We start from the raw sequence: 21,183 nt of genomic DNA, 5'->3' as shown, positions 1-21,183 counted from the left end.
CACACTGGGGCTTCAGTAGGTGGGTAGTTTGAGAAACAACTGTCATAAATATAGGCAATCTCCTGCAGAGATGGATAGAGGAGTCACGGCTGCAAGAGTGTCCCCAGATGCTGTGTCCCCCAACTCCTGCCACACTACGAGGGATGAGGACACACCTGGGGGATTCGAATGCTGCTAAGAAGGGGAGGGAGAGAGACAAAGGTGAGACCGCAGAGCCACCAGGCTGGTAGAGCCTTAGAGATCTTGGGACCAATGACTCTCTGTCCCTCAGGCCAAAGCTTGGGCTGCAGGCCTGCCTGCGTCTTGGAGAGGCCAATAACGGGTGTGATTTGGCTCATCTGCTCGGTTCTACACTCCTGGTAGTCATGAATGATCCAGTTTTTTGGGGGCTAGAAAGGCCTGGCTGATTACTACATTTACAGCTCTGGCTAGAGCAGTGGAACTGTCCCAGGGAACAGCTGAGGCACAGCCGAGGGACGGGTGACATATGCTGTTGGCTGCTGCCTCCAAGGGCACCTGGCTGTCCCTTGGGTGACTCCCCTTGCTTCTAACCACCCTCGAAGTCCTAATTTCGTTTTGGGACAATTTTAGGACACCACTGCCCCAAAGCTCCTAAATTAAATAGTTGACTTAGCCTCACAAATCCATGAACCGTGCCTGCAGGCTCTGCGAGGCTGGTAGGCAGATGGGACACAGTTCCCCCGGGTGGGGGTGACTTTGGGAACCCGGAAGACAGGCATCCCTCGTGTGTGCTGGGGAGGGGAGAACGCCCTGGTCGCCTTAATGCAAAGTCTACACAATTTCCTCACAGAAGATTGGGGAGACACCCAGCGCACTAATCCGACCTCGATCCCCCCAATTTGGGGACTCAGCGGCTGCGGAGATCTGGAAGATTAGAACGATTTCACAGCCGCGGGAGTGGAGGGAGCTGACTGTAATTGAAAGGGAAGAGGCGAGAAGAGGCTCCGCTGCTGGGCCGTTCCTACCGCCCCCTCCCTCGCTCTCCCGGTCCCCCCACCTCTCTTTGTAAAAGTTGGTGTCTGAAGCCACCCTCGGATTTAATCAGAAATCGTGCGTCGCAAAGTCAGAGTCACTCGGTCTCCGTGGCGGGATATGCCATTAGCGCTCAAGAGCTCTCGAGGGCCCAACTTTATATTCAAGAGCCTCTTTAGCGACCGGCACTCGGCCCTCCTCAGTATTCTGCGTCATGTTGGGCAAATATTGTTCTAATCCGCCGCGCGTCCTCAGCCGCCTGTTTTACTTGCATTCGCTACAGGAGAGTGCTACTGCAAATCCCCGGGTTTGCGCGCTCTCCTGCCTGCGTGGCTGCCGGCGCGCACTTGATCACGAAGCCGCTCTCTTCGCCTCTGTCTAATTCAGGGACCCGGCGCCGTCTCGCTGCCCAAGGGAGCTCCTCCCGGATCGCAGGCTGCCAGCCCGCCCACCCCCTCCCTGCCTTCTCTCCCCTTCCTCACGCGCCAGGGACTCATACGATTACAGGAAGAGTAATTAAAAAAAAAAAAAAGTCGCACATATTTCTAACGACTTCTCTGTGACACCCTAGGCTACCTACCCTCAGAAGCCAAATGATCCCTCAGTGACAGGTTGAGGCCTTCCATTAGTTTAAAAAGAAAACAGAACAAAAACACAGGAGCGGGTCTCTCCGCCGTGCGCTCCCAGCCTTTTCTCCAGCCTGGACCCGGTTCGCCGCCGCCCGTCCTCTCAGGTCTCCCCGGGCGGGCGCTGGATGTTTAGGAAGGACGCTTTACAAAATCAGCTCTTTCTCCTCGTTTGGACATTGCCGTGCCCCTCTCGCCGTTTAGAGGTTCTCTAAACCTCGCCGTTTAGAGGTTCTCTCCCGGGAGATTTCCAGAGTGCGGAAGCCCGAGTAAAAAGTTTTAGGGGGAAAATCATTACTAATTATTATTTCCAATTAGTTTGTTTCCAGGCGGAAAAGCAGGAGTGTTTGAACGTGGCTTCGGAAGAAATGGATAGCCGTGGTAGTTGAGGCATATAAAGTATCACCCATGGTAGGTGGTTCGAAATAAAAGGGACTGTAAGACCAATCCCAGGGGTGGAAAAAATAATTCAAAACAAGAGTAGAAAGGTGGCAGCCAGCGAGCCTGGAGAGCCGAGAAACTGTCAGGGAAGAAGTGTCTGGAAATAGTGGAAAGAGCTGAAATTCACCAGGACCTGATATTTACTAGGAGTCCAAATCTACCAGAATTTCAGCCCTGCGGGTAAAGGCCGGAAGCTCTCGACCTGAGAAACGAAGGCCACCGGTCAGTGAAACCCACGCAGAAGCGGACAAGCATGGGTTCCAGAAACTTCCTGGGTTCCGCGCCCGGACTGGGACCCAGAAGAGAACCGGATCCCTCTGCTATCGCCGGCGCCGCCACCGTCCCCTGGAGACCGCAGCCTCTCCAAGGACCCCGAGTTCCGGGCGGCGGAGTCGCGGCGAGGCCAGCCTGGGCGTTCTTACCTTCCAAAGGGAATCCCGTGCGGGGGTAGTTCTGCCCCGGAGCCGGCCGCATCATTCTCGGTACCGTGCCGGGAAGGGCCGCCATTCTTGCGCACGCCGCGGACGAATCCAAAGTCGGCAAAAATCGCTTCCCGTCCGCTCCCTTCACCCCTGCTGCGATCTCTTTCTTTCCGTCTTCTTCGTCTTCTTTTTTTTAACCTCTTCTCCCTCCCCTCCACACACACTCCCTACCCCCACCCCCCACCCCTGGCTGCAGTCAAACGCGTCCAGAAGCTCGGGAGGGGGGCGAGGTGGGGGCGGAGGTTGGGGGGAGGGAAGGTGGCGACGACAAGGAAGTTCAAACAAACAAACACTCCAACCCCAAGTCCGCCTCTGCCGGCTGGGCTCGGCCAGAAGTTGTGCGGACTGATGCGCCTGGCAGAACCCGGAGACGAGGCCCGGCGGCGGAGGGGGACTGGGGGAACGCGGCCGGACTCGGGGCCGGAATCGCGGCCGGAATCGCGGCCGGCAGCCTCGGAGTGGCGAGCGCCGCGCTCTCGCGCTTGGGGCCAAAGTTTCCAAGCCCGGAGACCGCGGAGTGGATTTCGTTCTCGTATTTATTTATATATTTATTCTCTCGCTCTAGCTCCTTCCCTCTTCTCCACGCCTTCTTTCTTCGGACCGCACTCGCTTCTCCCTCCACACCAGCTTTCACACCCCCGTCCCCTAGGAGACCTGGGGACAGACGGAAGAAGGAGCCTCCTCGGGTTTCGGGGCTGGACGGAGGCGACAGGGGGTGACGGGGTTGGGGAAAGAGAAATGGAAAAGCGAGGGGGCGCGAGTGATCAGCTGGGTAAGTTGTGCAAAAGTGTTCACCGAAGTACGAGGAGGAGGAGGAGGAGGAGGAGGAGGAGGAGGAGGAGGTAGTGAACGCGATCTGATAGGTTCGGACTTTTCTTTTATTCATGAGGAGGGAAGGGGGCCAGGGCACAAGGGAGCGGAGGACCAATAACGAAAAGAAATCGCCAACGAATATTTTTTTCCCTCTTTTCTAATCCCCGGTCGACCTCGTTTTGGGGGAGAATTTGAACCGCCGTGAAAACAGAGGGAGCGGATCCCGGCGAGTTGGGGGCTGAGGGAGAAGGGGAGGGGGCCAACTTTGTCCCAGTGCCTTCCTTTGATGAATGGGCCGGATCCGCCGAGTCCCCGGCCCCCAGGTCGCTCACGGCTGCTCTCGGAGTCCCGGCTGTATGGGAATGTCTGCCTCCGGTCCGGCGCCTCTCTGGAGTCTCGCCTTTTCTCTGGCCTCCCAGGGGCAGAGTCCGCCCTATTTCTCATCTTCTCCCTCGTCTTACACCCTCTGAAATTCCTCCAGTGAGGCTCCCCGGGAACCGGCCTAAGGTGACTTGAAGGGAGGAATTCTGACTTTTTCTGTGTAATGTCAGAGCCCCAGTGTCTGGTTCTTACTCTACCTTCCCGCCGCTCTGAGAAGCCCCCAGTAACCGTATCTGGTTCCGAGGCTTGGCAAAGTGGGTCTGCCAAGTGTTAGGGACAAGTCTCTTCCTCCCCTTCCAGCTCCGCCCCGTGCAGACATCTCCAGCCGCCGCCGTCCTCCTCAGGCCCCCAGGCCGGGCCCATAACTCCTTTCCAGCAGGCAGTTGGGTTTACAGGGAGTTGGTGCTGGTGTGAGGATCTGGGGTCCCAAAGAGGTGGGAAATGGGAGGGAGGGAGGGAGCCCGTCAAGACTTGGTACAGCTCTGAGCTCCTTGCTGGTGGGTTTGAGGGGACGCCCCAATTGAATGATCGAGAGTCAGGGTGGGGTGATCAGAGATTCCTGAATTCTTCGCTTTCTGAAGCCAGGGTGACCAGTAGCCTCAACCTCGGGACACAGAGTCCTGGGGGCGAAACGCCCTCCCAGCGGGGCAGGACGCCACAACTAGAGGCCTTTTGTCTCCCCGGGGAAAGAGCGTCTCTGGCCCCACGCTGGAGGCAAAATACAATAAAATGAACCCAGACCTCAATCTCGCCCCCTGCCCGCCCTCTCTCGGCAGTGGGGTCAGCCTTGTTTTAGCCTGGGGGGCTCACCGCTGGCTGGCCCCAGGGTGTCCCCATCCCTCCCCTTTGCCTCACCTGTGACCTTTGCCCCTCTCAGCATGTGACAGATCTCCCTCCTCTCCCCACTCTCCTAGCACAAGGGACTCATCAGATTTTGGGGGGGCCTTCTGGGAATGGAGGCCCTGATGAAAAACTTGTTAAGCTCACACTCTCTCTAATTGAGAAGAGCGATGCCAAGTAGCTTTCGAATTGGAAGGGGGACACTGGGGTACTTTGCCTGGCCCAAGTTATGGGGCCCTCCCCCAGGAGAGATTGGGAGATCAAGCTTCAAGCCATAGCATGTGTGCCCAGGGAAGATGGTAACCCCCTTACATCACCAGCCTTGCTGGGGACCTGGCCTGCTTTGACCTCCATAGGTGGATATATATTCTGTGTGTATATATACATGTGTTTGTATCATATACACTTATGCATACACACATATAACACACACACATATATGTTAGGTATATTGCATATTCATCCATTCATTCGTCACTAGTTGTCCTCTTTGCCTGGAAGGATTCAAGGCACTTCTTCCCTGTATTTGTGGAATGGGCCAGTGTGCTTGTGTGTGAATATAGGCCTGTGCCTGGGTCTGTGTGTCAAGGTGCAGGTGGGTTTTGTGTGTAGGTCTGTTTGGGGTCAGTTTGAGTAAATGTGTGTTTCTAAGTGAGGGTCCATGTCTGTATTTCTGCTTTGAGGTCACCTCCAGGTTGCCTTGGTATGGCTGTAAGCACGCGTCAGGAATGTGTGAGTGTATGTTTAGGTCAATTCTCGAGTGAGAAAAGACTTCCAGGGTGTGCCGAGGGTGGGAGCCTCCCTCTCTTCCGGCCAGTGCTCATGTAGCATCTTGAGCTGAGTGGGGCGAGTGCATAGCTGGACACTTCTGCTGCCAGGGACCCTCAGAACCTCAGGAGTCCTGCATTGGGGCCACCTCACCCTCCCTGCAAAAGACTCACAGTAGCAGGTCCAGTAGCGACACTGGCCCCCAGCGTTTCTGCAGCTCCAGGATTCCATGGGCCCCTGCAGAGGGAAGGGTTGGGGGGGGTTGTCTGTTGGAATGAGCGTGGCTGTTCTTGCCTGTTGGAGACCAATTTCACAAATGATTTTTGCAACAATTAAGGAGTGTGGCGGGGTGAAATGGCGATTTCACATCCAGCAGGGGAAAGGGGGGTTCACCTGGGAACTGTGGCTGGGGGTGGGGGAGAGCAATGTCCCCTCCTCTCGTTTCCCTTTGCTTACCCCCTTGTCTAGAAAAAGTCACCCCCATGCAGGCTTAATCAATGCCTAAGACCTCCAGTTGCTGCTGGGAGGCTGTGAGGGCTTCTGAGTGTGTGGGCTGGGCCGGACTTGTTCCAGAAAGTTTTCCTTTAGCCCTTGACCCCCTCTTTCTGTCCCTCTCTCTCCTCACCCTCTTTCACCCTCTTTCTCTCTGTCTCTCTCTCACACACAAGCATTTTTCATGTCTCTCTGTCCCCCTGAGTCTATCTTATGGTCTCCTCCATCTGTTTTGTTCTTTTGGTCTCTCTTTCTCTTTTCCTCCTTGCCTTTCTGGCTTCACCCCAGTGGCTTTTCTCTGGGACTGTCTGTCTTGTCACCGCCTCCCCCATCTCCATGGTTTCCTGAGGTATGTATGGGCCTCCATTGCTCTCTGGGCTGTAATGCAGACCTGAATCCCTGGGAAGATCCTTTGGTCCAGATGAGGTTGGCTGAAGACCTTGGGGAAGAGATCCTCCTTCTCTGCTTGGTCTGGGGGTGCATCTCCGGGCCCAGCCCAGCCCGCTAATCCCCCAGTGTGATCTGGTTTGGATGATTGTCTCCTGTCTCTAGCTCACCCCGTCTGGTCTGAACTCTCTGCATTCCTCCTTTCCCTTGTCTTAAGGGCAACAACAATGCTAATAGGAATTCTTCTTCCCAAGTTTCCAAGTGGCATCTTCCAAACCCAATTTGGGTTTGGAAATGGGAGAGAAATAAGTAGGCCCAAGGTACAGAAGCAAGACCCCAGCTTGAGTTCAGCTGGGGAAACTTGGCCTGTCTCTGGCTGCTTCCTCCCAAGACATAGGTCACAAAGGGGCTCTCTCCTCCCTGCACCCAAGTGGCCAACAGCCTCTTCCCCCAGCCCAAGGGAGAGGACTCTCTTTATTTCAGTCCCCTGTGTCATGAGCACTTTTGGGAAGTGATTACCCAATAAATACTCCTTTAAAGGGTGATAAATCCACCTTGAAAACCAGGGGTTTTGATTTCATTGGGGGCCTTTGCATTTTCAGAGGCTCCGGCCTGCTCTGCTCTGCTAGAGGAGGCCAAAGACATCAACAAATGGAATTATTCAGCCTTCAAATGTTTGATGAGAGAGGAGGGGGTGGGCGTGGGGGTGAAGAGGGAAACTGAACATCTAGGAACAAAGGACTCTCAGGAGTCTCCTTCCAGGTTTCGAAGGCTGGAATTCCTCAGCGCTACATTTCCAAGAGGCACCGACCTTTTATTATTATGCTTTTCTTTTAAGAAGTGGCACTCTTCTAGGGGTGACCTTGAAATAATCTGCCCAAACCTGAATAGAAACGAAAAGGAAAGTTGATAGCTTGCTTGACATTTTCATTTTCCCCAGAAAAATGGAATAGTGTGCATTGGACTCCAGTTCTCAAGAACTGGACAAGAACATCAGTAAAGATACAACAACAGTAATAACCAGGTTTCTCTCAGGCCTACTGCTAAGTGGGCTCTCGAGTGAGCCTCCTCCCTTCTTTCTTCCTGGTCTTCCTTCCTCTCCTTCTCCTCCTCCTTTCTTCCTTTGCCCTTTCTCTTCCTCTTCCTTCCCTTCCTTTTCTATTTTCTCTTTCTCTATTTTTTCTTCCTCTTCCTCCTCCTTCGCCTCCTCCTCCTCTTCACTTTTTTTTTTTTTTTTTTGAGACAGGGTCTCACTCTGTCACCCAGGCTGAAGCGCAGTGGCGTGATCTTGGCTCACCGCAGCCTCTGCCTTCCGGGTTCAAGCAATTTCCCCACCTCAGCCTCCCGAGTAGCTGGGATTACAGGGACCCGCCACCACACCTGGCTAATTTTTGGATTTTTAGTGGAGATGGGGTTTCACCATTGTTGGCCAGGCTGGTCTCGAACTCCTGCCCTCAGGTGATCCACCCACCTCGGCCTCCCAAAGTACTGGGATTACAGGCGTGGGGCACCATGCCTGGCCCCTCTTCACCTCTTTTCTTTCTCTTCCTCGTGTTTTCCTTCCTCCCCTCCTCATCCTCCTCTTCTCCCTCTCCCTCTTTCTCCTTCCTCCATTCTTCCTTCTCCTCCCTGTTTCTTATGTCTCCTCATTTTCTCCTTCTCTTCTTCTCCTCCCTCCTTTTCTCCTCCTCTCTGCTTTCTTTTCCTCCATTTCTCCCTTCATCTCCTTCTCAGGCTGGTCCTGGGAGCCTTTTACCTCTCGAGTTTCTGGAAATAAAGACAAGCAAGGCTGAAGCTTAGAGAGAGACCCAGGACGTGCCAAGGTGCTTCTCCCACTTCTCTTCCTTCTCTCTGCACTTTCCTCTCCTATTAACGCTTTTCTACTGGCTTTCAGAGATGCGGTTGAAGCCATCTTTACAGAGTGATCCCTGATATCTGTAAAAGCCTTTTCCTTTCTGCCCGTGCCTGGTAATCCCTCTTTCCTTTCCATTTCTGAAGTGGAAAAAGAACCTTCCCAGGAGGAAAAGAATGCCCCTCCTCCCCTGCCAGCCCGCCCCAGTCTGGTCCCAGTGGTTTAAAGATAACGGATTGGGATGAAGGTATATTGGGATACATTCATATGAATATGTGAGGTTGAGAGCATGTGTGCACCTATATAAGAGTATACGAGAGCCTGTACACAAGAGAGTATGAGTGCAGCTACGTATATACTTATGTGCATGTGGGCATGTGTGTACACACGAGTGCATATGCTCATGCAGAGATGTGAGGTAGGGCGTGTGTAACAGGAATTTCTCTCTCTTGGCACCGTTTGGAAGCCTCGGGAGGAAAGCCTCCTCCCAAACTCCCAGTTGCCAGAACAAAAGACCAAGTGTCAGACGGTGCCGAGGCACCTTCTCCAAGTTCAATTTGCACCAAGTCCAGCATTAATGGGTTGTAGACATTGCCCTTGGACAATTACCTTATCACGGCGGAGCATCTGTGGGACCTTCAAAGCACTTTCATTAAACAATCAAAGGGATGTGGTGAGCCCAGCACTGGCCGGCCTGGAGCTCCGGGCTGTGCACAAGTTCCAGGGAAGCCCACAAGCCCAGGTGAACGTTCCCTCCAGGCCCCCAGGCTTTCTCAGGGCTGAGGCAGGATGGGAATGAGGATGAAAAGATCAAACGCTGCCTGTACTCCACCTTAGACTGGCTTGTTGAGAAGAGGAAGCTGATGGAATTGAATTTTCTTGCTTGCAAGTCTCCTGCTTGGTTTGCAGGACTCCTGCTTCCTTCTCTCCCTGGGGAGCTCCCTCCTCTATCGCGGTTCACTCCGTGCAGAGGGGTCTTTCCTCTCCCACATGCAGGAGAAGCGTATGTATGGACTTGGCAGAAGCTTATGGAAGCTCTACAAGGACAAGGGTACTTGTTCTGTGTATTCATTGCTGTATACTATGTACCATAGTAGATGCTCAATAAACATCATTGGGTGAATGAATGGATGAATGAATGATCCTAGCACATTGAACCTTGGCTTGCTCTCTATGTGCTAGGGTTTCCTCATAGGTTAACTGGAGACTTGTCCCTTGCAGCACCACGAGGGTGCATGGCCATATATGCATGGTGAACAGTGCTCCAACAGAACTCAAAACATGGTGAGCTGTACTGTCCTGAGGAGCAGGGATGAGTTGGGGGAAAACGCCTAGCATCATGGTTGGTCTACAGTTGGTTGGCACTCAACGCAGCTGGCCTCCTTGTTTCCCACTTCCTTGATAGTTGGCCACTGGGATTTTTTTTTTTTTGTATTTATCTCTGCAATTCTGGGACGGAGTTCAGTGTCTGAAAGAACACAGATGGTGCACAGTAAAGAGCTGAATGATCTTGAAGTTGGATGCTTATGTTCCTCTTTGACCTTGGGCACTCACGTTTCTAACTAGAATTTTTGAATGCCCACTCTGTGCCACACAATTGACAGTAAGCCTGCTTAATCTCAAAGCTACCCCAAGTAGGAGATAGCAGCATCTCTATTTTACAGAGGAAGAAATAGACTCAGGGAGGCTCAGAGAGGAGTCCAAGGTCAAAGAGTTATCAGATAGCATGGAAGAGATTTTTCTTTTCTTTTTTCTTCTTCTTCTTCTTTTTTTTTTTTTTGAGATGGAGTCACATTCTTGTTGCCCAGGCTGAAGTCCAATGGTGCAGTCTCAGCTCACTGCAACCTCCGCCTCCCCCGTTCAAGCGATTCTCCTGCCTCAGCCTCCCAAGTAGCTGGGATTACTGGTGTGAGCCACTGCGCCTGGCCGGGAAGATATTTTTCACTTAGGCCTCCTAGATTTCAAAGCTCTTTCTTGCTTCTGTTTCTCCTCTTGCAGCATCAGTTTCTCTTTTGTAAACCAGATGATCTTCAACGCTGAGCACAGAGACTGGTGCATGGTGGGTGCTCAGCGGTGTTATTGAATGAATGAATGATTGAATGAAACTGAAACATTCTGATGACTGTGAGATTTTAGATCCTGCCTTGGGAGTCCTGGTGGGGGTGTGGGACTGTAGGATCAGAGAATGTTACTGCCAGGAGGCAGATTTGGAGATGACCTTGCTCAAGGATTTTGCAGCTTAGAGAGCCTCACCTGCTTTCTGGGAGTTCTGGGGAAGCCAGAGAGGCTTTTGCTGGGCCAGAAAGTGCTTAGCCTGGGGAAGGATGTGGCCAGTCTAGGGGTACGCAGGAGCCCCTGGCGGGTGCCCGGTCTTCATTGAAATGTATAGGTGGAAGTGAGAATGCACTGCATATTTGTCTAGGTGAATTAAAAGCACAATTCCCATTTCCCAGAGGGAGCAGTTGGTTCATATTTATACATTTAGTCTTACAGGTGTAAAATAGGTTTCCTTTATGCTTATATAATAATTTTTCATTTGAATTTCAAGGCTTTATTCCCTTCTTTGGATTCAAGTCTTCCACCTGAACTCGATTCTCTCCATAACCATTAATTCCTTCATCATAAAAATGAATTCCATCTAATTCTCTATGTGGCAGTTAGAGCAGATCAAAAAGTACCTTTGCAAAGGGCTCCCCCCGCTTCTACCATTGTAGTTTCCACCTCGCCTGAGTACCCACCCCCCTACCAATGCTGAGTTTCAGAAACCAGGGCTTGGAGCAGAAAAACTTATTTCTCTCGCTCAGAAAGGGTCGTGCGCTTGCGTGCGTGTGTGTGTGTGTGTGTGTGTGCGCGCACGCCCACATGCACATGCTGGTACCCACAGGTGCATTGTAGAAAATGCTCCTCACTTTCAGAAAGGTAGCAACCGCAACAACAATGATAATGATGGGCCAGGTGCGGTGGCTCACAACTGTAATCCCAGCAATTTGGGAGGCCAAGGCAGGTGGATCACTTGAGGTCAGAAGTTCTAGACCAGCCTGGCCAGGCGCAGTGGCTCACTCCTGTAATCTCAGCACTTTGGGAGGCTGAGGTGGGTGGATCACCTGAGGTCAGGAGTTCGAGACCAGCCTGGCCAACATAGTGAAACCCCATTTCTACTAAGAATAAAAAATTAGCTGGGCATGGTGGCGCATGCCTGTAGTCCCAGCTACTCAGGAAGTTGAGGCAGGAGAATCTCTTGAACCCGAGAGGCGGAGGTTGCAGTGAGCTGAGATCACGCCACTGCATTCCAGCCTGGGCTACAGAGTGAGACTCTGTCTCAAAAAAAAAAAAAAAAGTTCTAGACCAGCCTGGCCAACATGGTAAAACCCCACCTCTAGTAAAAATACAAAAATGAGCCAAGTGTGATGTCACACACCTGTAATCCCAGCTACTTTGGAGGCTGAAGCATGAGAATCCCTTGAATCCAGGAGACAGAGGCTACAGTGAGCAATGATCATGCCACTGCACTCCAGCCTGGGCAACAAGAGTGAGACTCTGTCTTAAAAAAATAATCATAATGGTAACTCAGTACTCACAATGAGCCGGACACTGGGTTAGGCATGTTCCATTCATTGTATTATTTAATTCTCATACAAATCCATGAAGTAGATATCGGCATCCTTATATGACAGATGAGGAGATAAAAGTCCCGAGATGTGAAATAAATTGCCTAGGGTTGCATAGCTAGGAGAAAGCAGGGCTTAAATTTTTAAATTTTAAGTGATTTATTTATTTTAATAAATATTTACCATTAACTATTTAGGGACACAGTCAACACCCTCGAGTACCCCTTCCCTGCCTCGGTCCCTTTCTTCTCTCCCCGGAAGGAAGCACACTCCCTAAGGTGGCATCTGTCGTTTCTCTACATTTGGTAGTAGCCTGGATAATGGCCTCTAGAAATATCAGGTCTTAATCCCCGGAACGTGTAACTGTTACCTTCAAATGAAAAAGGGTCTTTGCAGATGTGACTAAGTTACAGATCACGAGATGGGGAGATTATCCTGGATTTTCTTGGTGACCCCTAAATGCAATCACAAGTGTCATCATAAGAGGGAAGAAAAGGGAGCTTCGACATAGACGGAAGAGAAGGTAACGTGGCCATGGAGGCAGAGACTGGGTGATGTGGCCGTAAGTCTAGGAATGCCGGCAGCCACTAGAAGCTGGAAGAAGCAAGGGAGGGATTCTCTTCTGCAGCATCCAGAGAGAGCGCACTCTGCTGACCTGACACCTTGATTTCAGCCCCGTGATAGTAATTGAGGACTTCTGACCTCCAGACCGTGAGAGCATAAGTTTTTGTTATTTTTAGTCGCCAGGTTTTTAGGACTTTGTTACAGCAGCCATAGGAAACTAATATACATGCTTTTATAATTTTTTTTTGGAGACAAGGTCTCTGCCGCCCAGGCTGGAGTGCAGTGGCACGCACACAGCTCACTGCAGCCACCACCTCCCCAGCTCAAGTGATCCTCCCTCCTCAGCCTCTCAAGTAGCTGGGACTACAGGCACACACCACCATACCCGGCTAGTTTTTAAAATTTTTTGTAGAGATGGGGTCTTGCTATGTTGCCCAGGCTGGCTTTGAACTCCTGGGCTAAAGTAATCCTCCTGCTTTGGCCTTCAAATTGCTGGGATTACAAGCATGAGTCACTGCTCCTGGCCCATATTTTTTTTACCACATATGTATATTAAAATAAACAGTTTTTACAGTTTATGTAACAGTGTACTTTAGGCATCATTCTGAAACTTATCTTGCTCAACATCCTGTTTTCGAGATTATCCTTATTGACCCAGGTAATGTTGGTTTCAAAGAAAAAAACAGTCTCACTTGCTGGGCAGATGCAGTTGGATCCTGAAGGATATTGGAGTTGCGTCTGCAGAATGGGCTCTGCAGGGCAAATGCAAGGTTGGCTCTGGCTGCCACGTTCTTTTTTGTTGTTGTTGTTGTTTTGAGATGGAGTCTCACTCTGTCCCTCAGGCTGGAGTGCAATGGTGTAATCTTGGCTCATTACAACTTCCACCTCCCGGGTTCAAGTGATTCTCCTGCCTCAGCCTCCCAAGTAGCTGGGATTACAGGTGCCTGCCACCACACCCAGCTAACTTTTGTATTTTTAGTAGAGATGGGGTTTCACCATGTTGGCCAGGCTGGTCTTGAACTCCTGACCTCAGGTGATCCGCACGCCTTGGACTCCCTAAATGCTAGGGTTACAGGCATAAGCCATGGCACTTGGCCACTGGCTGCCATGTTCTGAAAGGGTAGGGTCACACCTGCTCTGACTGCACCTCCAGGTACAGGGACTCAGCTGAACACGGGTTTGCCATGTGTCAGAAAGGCCGGGTTCATTAGGGACCCAGTTTCATGTGAACCGAGGGATTCTGTGTCTCTAAGACCTTGTAGAGTCAAGAGGTTTCAAGCCATGGAAGAGAAAGATATGCTAGCAGGGCGTGGTGGCTCACGCCTCTAATCCCAGCACTTTGGGAGTCTGAAGCGGGTGGATCACCTGAGTTCAGGAGTTCGAGACCAAACTGACCAATATGGTGAAACCCCCTCTATTAAACCACAAAAATTAGCTGGGCATGGTGGCATTCACCTATAGTCCCAGATACTTGGGAGGCTGAGACAGGAGAATTGCTTGAACCCGGGAGGCAGAGGTTGTAGTGAGCTATGATCGCACCACTGCATTCTAGCCTGGTCCACAGAGTGAGACTCTGTCTCAAAAAAAAAAAAAAAAACCACTCTAAAGGAAAATTCAAATGGAGGTGAGAATGCATGGGTGTGTGTGTGTGTGTGTGCATCTGTGTATCAGTGTGAGCTCCTCGAGGTCACAGACACAGTCTTCTCTCCCGCAGGACCTGGAAAACTGTGAATATCTGTTGAATAAATGAAAATGATTTGTGGGAATGGGAAGGGGGGTTGGCGATCCATCCTGTAAATATAAATATCTGACTATATATGACTGATACAGGTTGTAAGGTTGTAAGTGAATTCATGGCTATATTCTGAGAATTCATCTAAGAAGGTGCCATGTGTACCTTTGTCAAAGGTAAACTGTCATTTTAAAGTTATGGAGTCTTCATGTCCATGTTTTCCAAAAACCTTGGCTCTCTTCTTGATACTGCATGGTATGGAGGCAAGCTGTTATGATCCCCAGATGAAAGAAAACTGGGGACTAGTGCGGTGAAGGGGTTTTCTGGTGTCATAAAACAAGCATGTGGCAAAGCCGGGGTTAAACCCGGTGAGTGGGGCTGAGGAAGAGGACACAGGTTTTGAAATCTGACGAGCTAAATTTTAATCTTGGCTTCAACCCTCAGGAGCTGGGTTTCTTGGGGCAAGTTACTTAACCTCTCTGAACTTCCATTTCCACTTTTAAGAAATGAGCACGGTGACACTTAGCTTGTGGGGACTGCTGCAGAGATAATGCATGTAGAGCGGCTGGCACTTAGCAGGGCTCAGTAAGGGGCATCTCTTATCTTTTATCCTCAATTGAATATTATTTTTCCTCTTGCAGTCCTAGGCTATAATCTACATTCCACCAAAAATTATCAGGGAAATTTAGAGAAGCAAGCAGCCAAACCAGTTGGCTGGCATCAACTGTTATCACCAGGGGGCTTGAGTTATCCCTTTTTGGGGGTCATTGGGGCGTGATGACCTATGACCTGTGACCTTATGAGGCAGCCAGCAGGGGTAGGAACCCAGTGGATTTGGGGGTCGTTTTAGACTTCTGAAAAGACCTGATAGACCACTTTCCAATCTGGGGTTTTTCATTATGTAGGGGACAGTAAATCAAAGAGACTGCCCCAGGCTGCAGACTTAAAAGGGCCCAAGGCTGGTGGAGCTGGGCAGGGAAGATGTTGAGGGGGAGGAGACTATGGCTCTGCTGGCTGGGATCTGAGGCAAACAAAGTGACACATGGGGGGAGGAAAAACACTGAAAATAAAATTGACAGCAAAAGGCAAACTAGATTAAATGCTTTCAATGCCTCCGCTGCAAAGGGTTAATATCTTTGCTATATAAAGAGCACTTGCAAATCAATATGGATGATGAACAATCTCTGGGCAAAGGACATAGACAGACAATTTATGAAAGACATACTTGAGGGCTGGTAGTGTATGAAAAATGGTCCATCTTACCAGAAACCTCAAAGAAAAGCAAATTAAAACAATGATATACCATGCCCCGCCCATCTAAGTGGCAGTTGTGAAGGGGAGAATGGTACTATCAGGATGACTGAGAGGTCTGGAACATGTGACTCATATACTGTGTGGCAGAGTAAATTGCTATGCTTTCTGAAGGGCAATTTAGCAAGTATGTGTCAAAAGCTCTAGAAATGTTTAGAACCATCCTTAGTACGTCACTTTGTATGCCTAGGAATTTAGCACGCATATGTGCAAAGATATAAGTACATCACAATATTTTTTTTCTAATAGGAAAAACTGGAAAAAGGTAAACATTCCTAACAATAGGATATTGACAGATATATTATGAAACATCCATATAATGGAATACTCCAGGCCATTACAAGGACACATAATAAGAGGCAACAATGTGTAATGTTTCTAGGCTATAACCCATATTTCACCAAAACTTTAGCTTCATGCTAGCAACCATCCTAAATGCCTTACATAGATTAGCTCATCTAATTCTCCTAACAACTGTTTGTGATAGCTATAAATACTATCATCCCAATTATACTGGTGAAGAAACGGACACATTCAGAAGTTAAGTAACTTGTCCAACTTCTCTTATCTAGTAAGTGGCAGATGCCAGTATGAATTCAGGTAGTTTGGCTTCAGAGTCTACATACACGTTCTTTTTTTTTTTTGAGATGGAGTCTCGCTCTTTTCGTCCAGGCTGGAGTGCAGTGGCGCGATCTTGGCTCACTACAGGCTCTGCTTCCCGGATTCACAGCATTCTCCTGCCTCAGCCTTCCGAGTAGCTGGGACTACAGGTGCACACCACCATGCCCGGCTAATTTTTGTTGTATTTTTTAGTAGAGTCAGGGTTTCACCATGTTAGCCAGGATGGTCTTGATCTCCTGACCTCGTGATCCACTCGCCTCGGCCTCCCAAAGTGCTGGGATTACAGGCATGAGCCACCGCGCCCGGCTACATACATGTTCTTTATTTTTATTTTTATTTTTTTGATACAGGGTCTCACTCTGTCGCCCAGGCTGGAGTGCAATGGTGCAATCACAGCACAGTGCAGCCTCCACCTACCTATGCTCAAGCGATCCCCCAACCTCAGCCTCCCGAGTAGCTGGGACTACAGGTGTGCCTCACCATGCCCAGCTAAATTTTGCATTTTTTGTGGAAGTTGTGGTTTCACCATGTTGCCCAGGCTGGTCTCAAATTCCTGGGCTCAAGGGATCCGCCTGCCTCAGTCTCCCAAAGTGTTGGGATTACAGGCGTCAGCCACTGCACCTGGCTGAGTCTATTTTTTTTTTTTTTTTTTTGAGACGGAGTTTCGCTCTTCTTGCCCAGGCTGGAGTGGAGTGCAATGGCACGACCTCGGCTCACCACAACCTCTGCCTCCCAGGTTAAAGTGCTTCTCCTGTCTCAGCCTCCCGAGTAGCTGGGATTACAGGCACACGCCACCACGCCCGGCTAATTTTGTATTTTTAGTAGAGATGGGGTTTCTCCATGTTGGTCAGGCTGGTCTCAAACTCCTGACCTCAGGTGATCCGCCCTCCTCGGCCTCCCAAAGTGCTGGGATTACAGGTGTGAGCCACCTCGCCTGGCCATGAGTCTACTTTCTTAATGGAACTATCCTACCCCTTGGAATTTGTACCTGGAAAAATTTCATGACCTGCAAAAATATTCATGAAACATAGAGTGAAAAAAACGCAACTTCCCAAACAGCATGATTCTACTTAAGAAAAAAAAAATACTTACGTGTGGAAAAATAGCACCCAAAGAATGTATTCCCAAATGATGGGTGAGTACTCCTTGGGGTGAGGTTATGGGTGATAGCTATTTTCTTCTTTTTGCCTCCAAACATTTTGTAAATTTTCTATAATGAGGGTCACAACTTTTAAAAATAAGAAAACCCATGTGAAAATTATTACAATGAAAAGAAACGGACTTTGGACCCATGTTCAGGCTTCAGCACCTAATTGCTCCTAACCCAATGTCAAGGTGAAAAACCAAGAGAGCCGTGGCCACTCTTGATGTTTCTGCAGAGTCTTGTGCCATCTCTCCGTTCCCTTCCTTTCAGGGAGTGGGAGGCAGTGGTGTAATTTACCTCCACCTAAAAGCTAAGACAGCACCCAGAAACACACAGTTATTGGACACCCACAGTGTGCCAGTCCCGGAGCCGAGCACCAGGGAACAGCAGCGACCAGGCTGGACTCCTACGGTCTACAGCAGACCTCCAGTCCCAGCCACGTCTGCTTGACTTTGAGTTCTGTGCCAAACTGCCATGGGATTTTGCTCCCAGGTTAATGTAATTGTTTTTCACCCTTTTGTCTGAACCATCCAAACAGCATCAAGAGCACAAAACAGTGATTCTCCAAGTGTGGGCCGTGGACCAGCAGCATCAGCCTCACTTGAAAACTTGATAGAAATGCAACTTCTCAGGCCCCACGCCATGCCTACTGTATCAGAAACTCTGGGTGGATGGAGAGGGGTGGTGGGCAGCAACCTATGTTTTGTTTTTGTTTTATTGAGACAGGGTCTGGCTCTGTCGCCCAGGCTATGGTGCAGTGGCACAATCTCGGCTGACTGCAGCCTCTGCCTCCTAGGCTCAAGCGATCCTCCCACCTCAGCCTCCCAAGTAGCTGGGACTACGAGTGCAAGCCACCACGCCCGGCTAATTTTTGTATTTTTTTGTAAAGATAAGGTCTGTCAATGTTGCCCAGGCTAGTCTCAAACTCCTGGGCTCAAGTGATCCACCTAACTAGGCCTTCCAAAGTGCTGAGATCACAGGCATGAGCCACCGCACCCGGCCAGCAATCTGTTTTAACAAACCTTCCAGAAGATTTGTATGCATGCTAAAGTGTGAGAGTCACTAAATCACAGGCACTGTTATGTGGGTTGAGAGCGTTTGAGAGTGTTAGAAGCATTTCTCATTTTCTCAGATGCCCCCAAAGTGGCTGGCTCTGCTAAACTCATTTTTGAAATCCTGAAGACAGGCTCTGGGAAATGAGTTAGTGTTCTCCATCCTCAACTCCCCTCCCCTCCCTCAGAACACTGTTGACAGCTGATTAATGGAGAATGACTCTCCAAAGATTTCTTTACATATATTAGGCTAGGAAAGTCTTTGAAAACTTTTTGTGGCAATTGTGCCTGCAAAGATTCCGTCCATTGGCTCTCCTTGGGGATGGAGAAGTTGTATTTGTCTCCTTGCAATTTAGACAATGACTTTTATTTCTTGTACCTCTCTGGGCAATGCTGGTCTGAGAGCCAGGGGGCCACCTGGGCACCCACTTGGGCTCTAGCATAAACTCACTCTGTGACCTTGGATAAGTCACTTCCCGTCTGGGCCTCAGTGTGCTCCTCTGTTTAATGATGAGGTCAGATAGTCCCTAAGCTTGCATCCATGATTTGAAACCTGGGAATTGTATGCTGTTCTGAATTTCCAGAGCTGGGCATTATTGAGAAGATTCATGGAGATATGTTTTATATATTGATTAAGTCTAGGGAAGAGACTCATGGAGTTGTAAAGAGAGGATGCATGTGTTTTTGTGTGTATGTTTGTGTGCATGTGTGTGCCCTAAAGACTGACGTGGGCTGAAGTCCATAGAAAAAAAGGGCTGATGCAGATAGAAAGGGTATCTTTCAGTTTTCTTTCCTTTTTTTTTTTTTTTTTTTTGAGATAGGGTCTCACTCTGTCATCCATGCTGGAGTACAGTGGCGCAATCACGGCTCATTGCAACCTGGACCTCCCTGGGCTCAGTAATCCTCCCATCTCAGCCTCCTGAGTAGCTGGGACTACAGGTGTGCACCACCATACCCAGCTAATTTTTGTATTTGTTTGCAGAGACAGGGTCTTACCATGTTGGCCAGGCTAGGCTTGAACTCAACTGATCTGCCTTCCTCAGCCTCCCAAAGTGCTGAGATTACAGGCATGAGCCACCATGCCTGGCCTCCCAGTTTTTTTATTCTCTAAAAGATACATTAACAAAAACTGTTGACTGATACCGGATTGCTGCAAATTGCAAACTATGGGCCATTCAAATGTACTCATTGCAGAGTCAAACATTTTTTCATCTTCCCATGGGCACCAATGTCTTTATATTAAAGCTGGGAATCTACATTAAAATAGTGCTTCCTTGGGATGAACTGGGAGTTCCTTTAAAAGCCTTTCTGTGGTAAATTTTTTATTTTTCCTTGGAGCGAAAAGTAAATTCTAAAGGGTGGAGAAGGGAGAGGGATCCCCCTGGACCCAGCCTTCCACTTCTTATGCCAAGATGTGGGTCCCCTGAACCTGGGGCGGGAATGTGTTGGTGGGAGCAGGTGGCTGCGCCAGGTGCCTACAGCTGCAAGTGGTCTTGTCTGTCCCTAAGCGTATCAGTTCCTGGGTGTGCCATGATGTATGGAAGGCTGGCAAGTGAACACCTACACTTTCTCCATGGGCCACATCCATGGTTTGCAAGGAAAAGAGCATCTTCTCTTGTCTCCTGTAGCTGGGTAATATCTGCTGATCTACGGCTGGGCCACGATGTCCACCAATCCACAGCTGTCTATTGGCCACTGGTCACAGCTGGGCAGACTCACTGCTCTCACAGTCTCTGTCTAGTAAGGGAGACTCAGCGTACCAACCACTCTGTCCCAGGTCATGGCTCCCCAGCTGTAAGCAGGGATCAAGATTTATAGTGGCCCTGTTAGCTGAAAGTACCCAGGGCAAACAGTCAGTGTAGAATTTAACACCCCTGGTCCTATGTAGACACCAACTGCAATACTGAAGCTGTGGAGCTGATCATCTTAACGATATCAGATACCCCTGGCTTCATATCCTCCTGACTCCACAGCTGCATGATGCAGGGTGAGTCAGTTTACTTCTCTGTGTCTTCATCTGCTCATCTATAAAATGGGTATGATAATAATAGCTACCTCTCAGGGACTGATGAAAGGATTAAATTTAAAAAAGTATGAAAAGCACTTAGCACAGTAGCTGCACAATACATGTTTTTTATTTTTATTTATTTTATTTTATTTATTCTTTTATTTCGTTGTTGTTGTTGTTGTTCTTGTTCTGAGGTGGAGTCTCCCTCTGTCACCCAGGCTGGAGTGCAGAGGTGCTATCTTGGCTCACTGTAACTTCCACCTCCCAGGTTCAAGCAATTCTCCTGCCTCAGCCTCCTGAGTAGCTGGGACTATAGACGTCCGCCACCATGTCTGGCTAATTTTTATATTTTTAGTAGAGATGGGGTTTCGCCATGCTGGCCAGTGATCTGCCCATCTCAGCCTCCCAAAGTGCTGGGATTACAGGCGTGAGCCACCGCGCCCGGACTTACGATACGTGTCTTAACGTTATTATCATTAGGGATTCGTCACAAATGTTGACGGAACCAAATGTGGTGTCAATCCTTAGGCTGCTGTGTAGTCAGAGGGACAGTGTGGACACGAAAATGAGGAACTATTCAAAAGAGCCTGGGCTCTGTGGCCAGGCATCTGGGTTCGAATCCTGGCTCTGCAGTTTTCCAGCTCTGTGGCTTTGGCCGGGAGGCTTCACCTCTTTGAGCCCATTTCCTCTTTGGTAGAGAGCGTCTGGCTTATAGGACTATCCAGAGAGGTGAAGAACCAGAACAGACTGGCCAGGATGCAGGGTTCACACTCCAGGCAGGGTTGGAGCCCTGGGACTTGCTTATTTGAACCTCACTGGAACAACTCGCTCTTTTTTAAAATTAAATTTATTTATTTATTTATTTATTTTGAGACAGCGTGTCATTCTTGTTGCCCAGGCTGGAGTGCAATGCTGCAGTCTCGGCTCACTGCAACCTCCGTCTCCCGGGTTCAAGTGATTCTCCTGCCTCAGCCTCCCAAGTAGCTGGGATTATAGGCACCTGCCACCTCACCTGACTAATTTTTTTTGTATTTTTAGTAGAGGCAAGGGTTCACCGTGTTGGACAGG

At 49.6% G+C, this 21,183-nt stretch overlaps 1 protein-coding gene across 4 annotated transcripts in view; it reads right to left on the bottom strand.

The window, feature by feature from the left end:
- Window positions 1–3,334, bottom strand: part of PAX7 (paired box 7) — a 118,174-nt gene extending 114,840 nt beyond the window's left edge. For 3 of the 4 annotated variants that reach the window (XM_030805396.1, XM_012498382.2, XM_003279531.4), the window contains exon 1: window positions 2,483–3,334. In XM_030805396.1, the coding sequence (XP_030661256.1) occupies window positions 2,483–2,567 (85 nt within the window). In that variant the 5' untranslated portion in view covers window positions 2,568–3,334. The remainder of the gene's footprint in view (window positions 1–2,482) is intronic. The other variant, XM_030805397.1, reaches the window with a different exon arrangement.
- Window positions 3,335–21,183: the final 17,849 nt, after the last annotated feature.

This window comes from Nomascus leucogenys, chromosome 24 (assembly GCF_006542625.1).
Source record: "Nomascus leucogenys isolate Asia chromosome 24, Asia_NLE_v1, whole genome shotgun sequence".
In the NCBI taxonomy this organism is placed as follows: domain Eukaryota; kingdom Metazoa; phylum Chordata; class Mammalia; order Primates; family Hylobatidae; genus Nomascus; species Nomascus leucogenys.
This window is presented reverse-complemented; position numbering and strand designations above follow the sequence as displayed.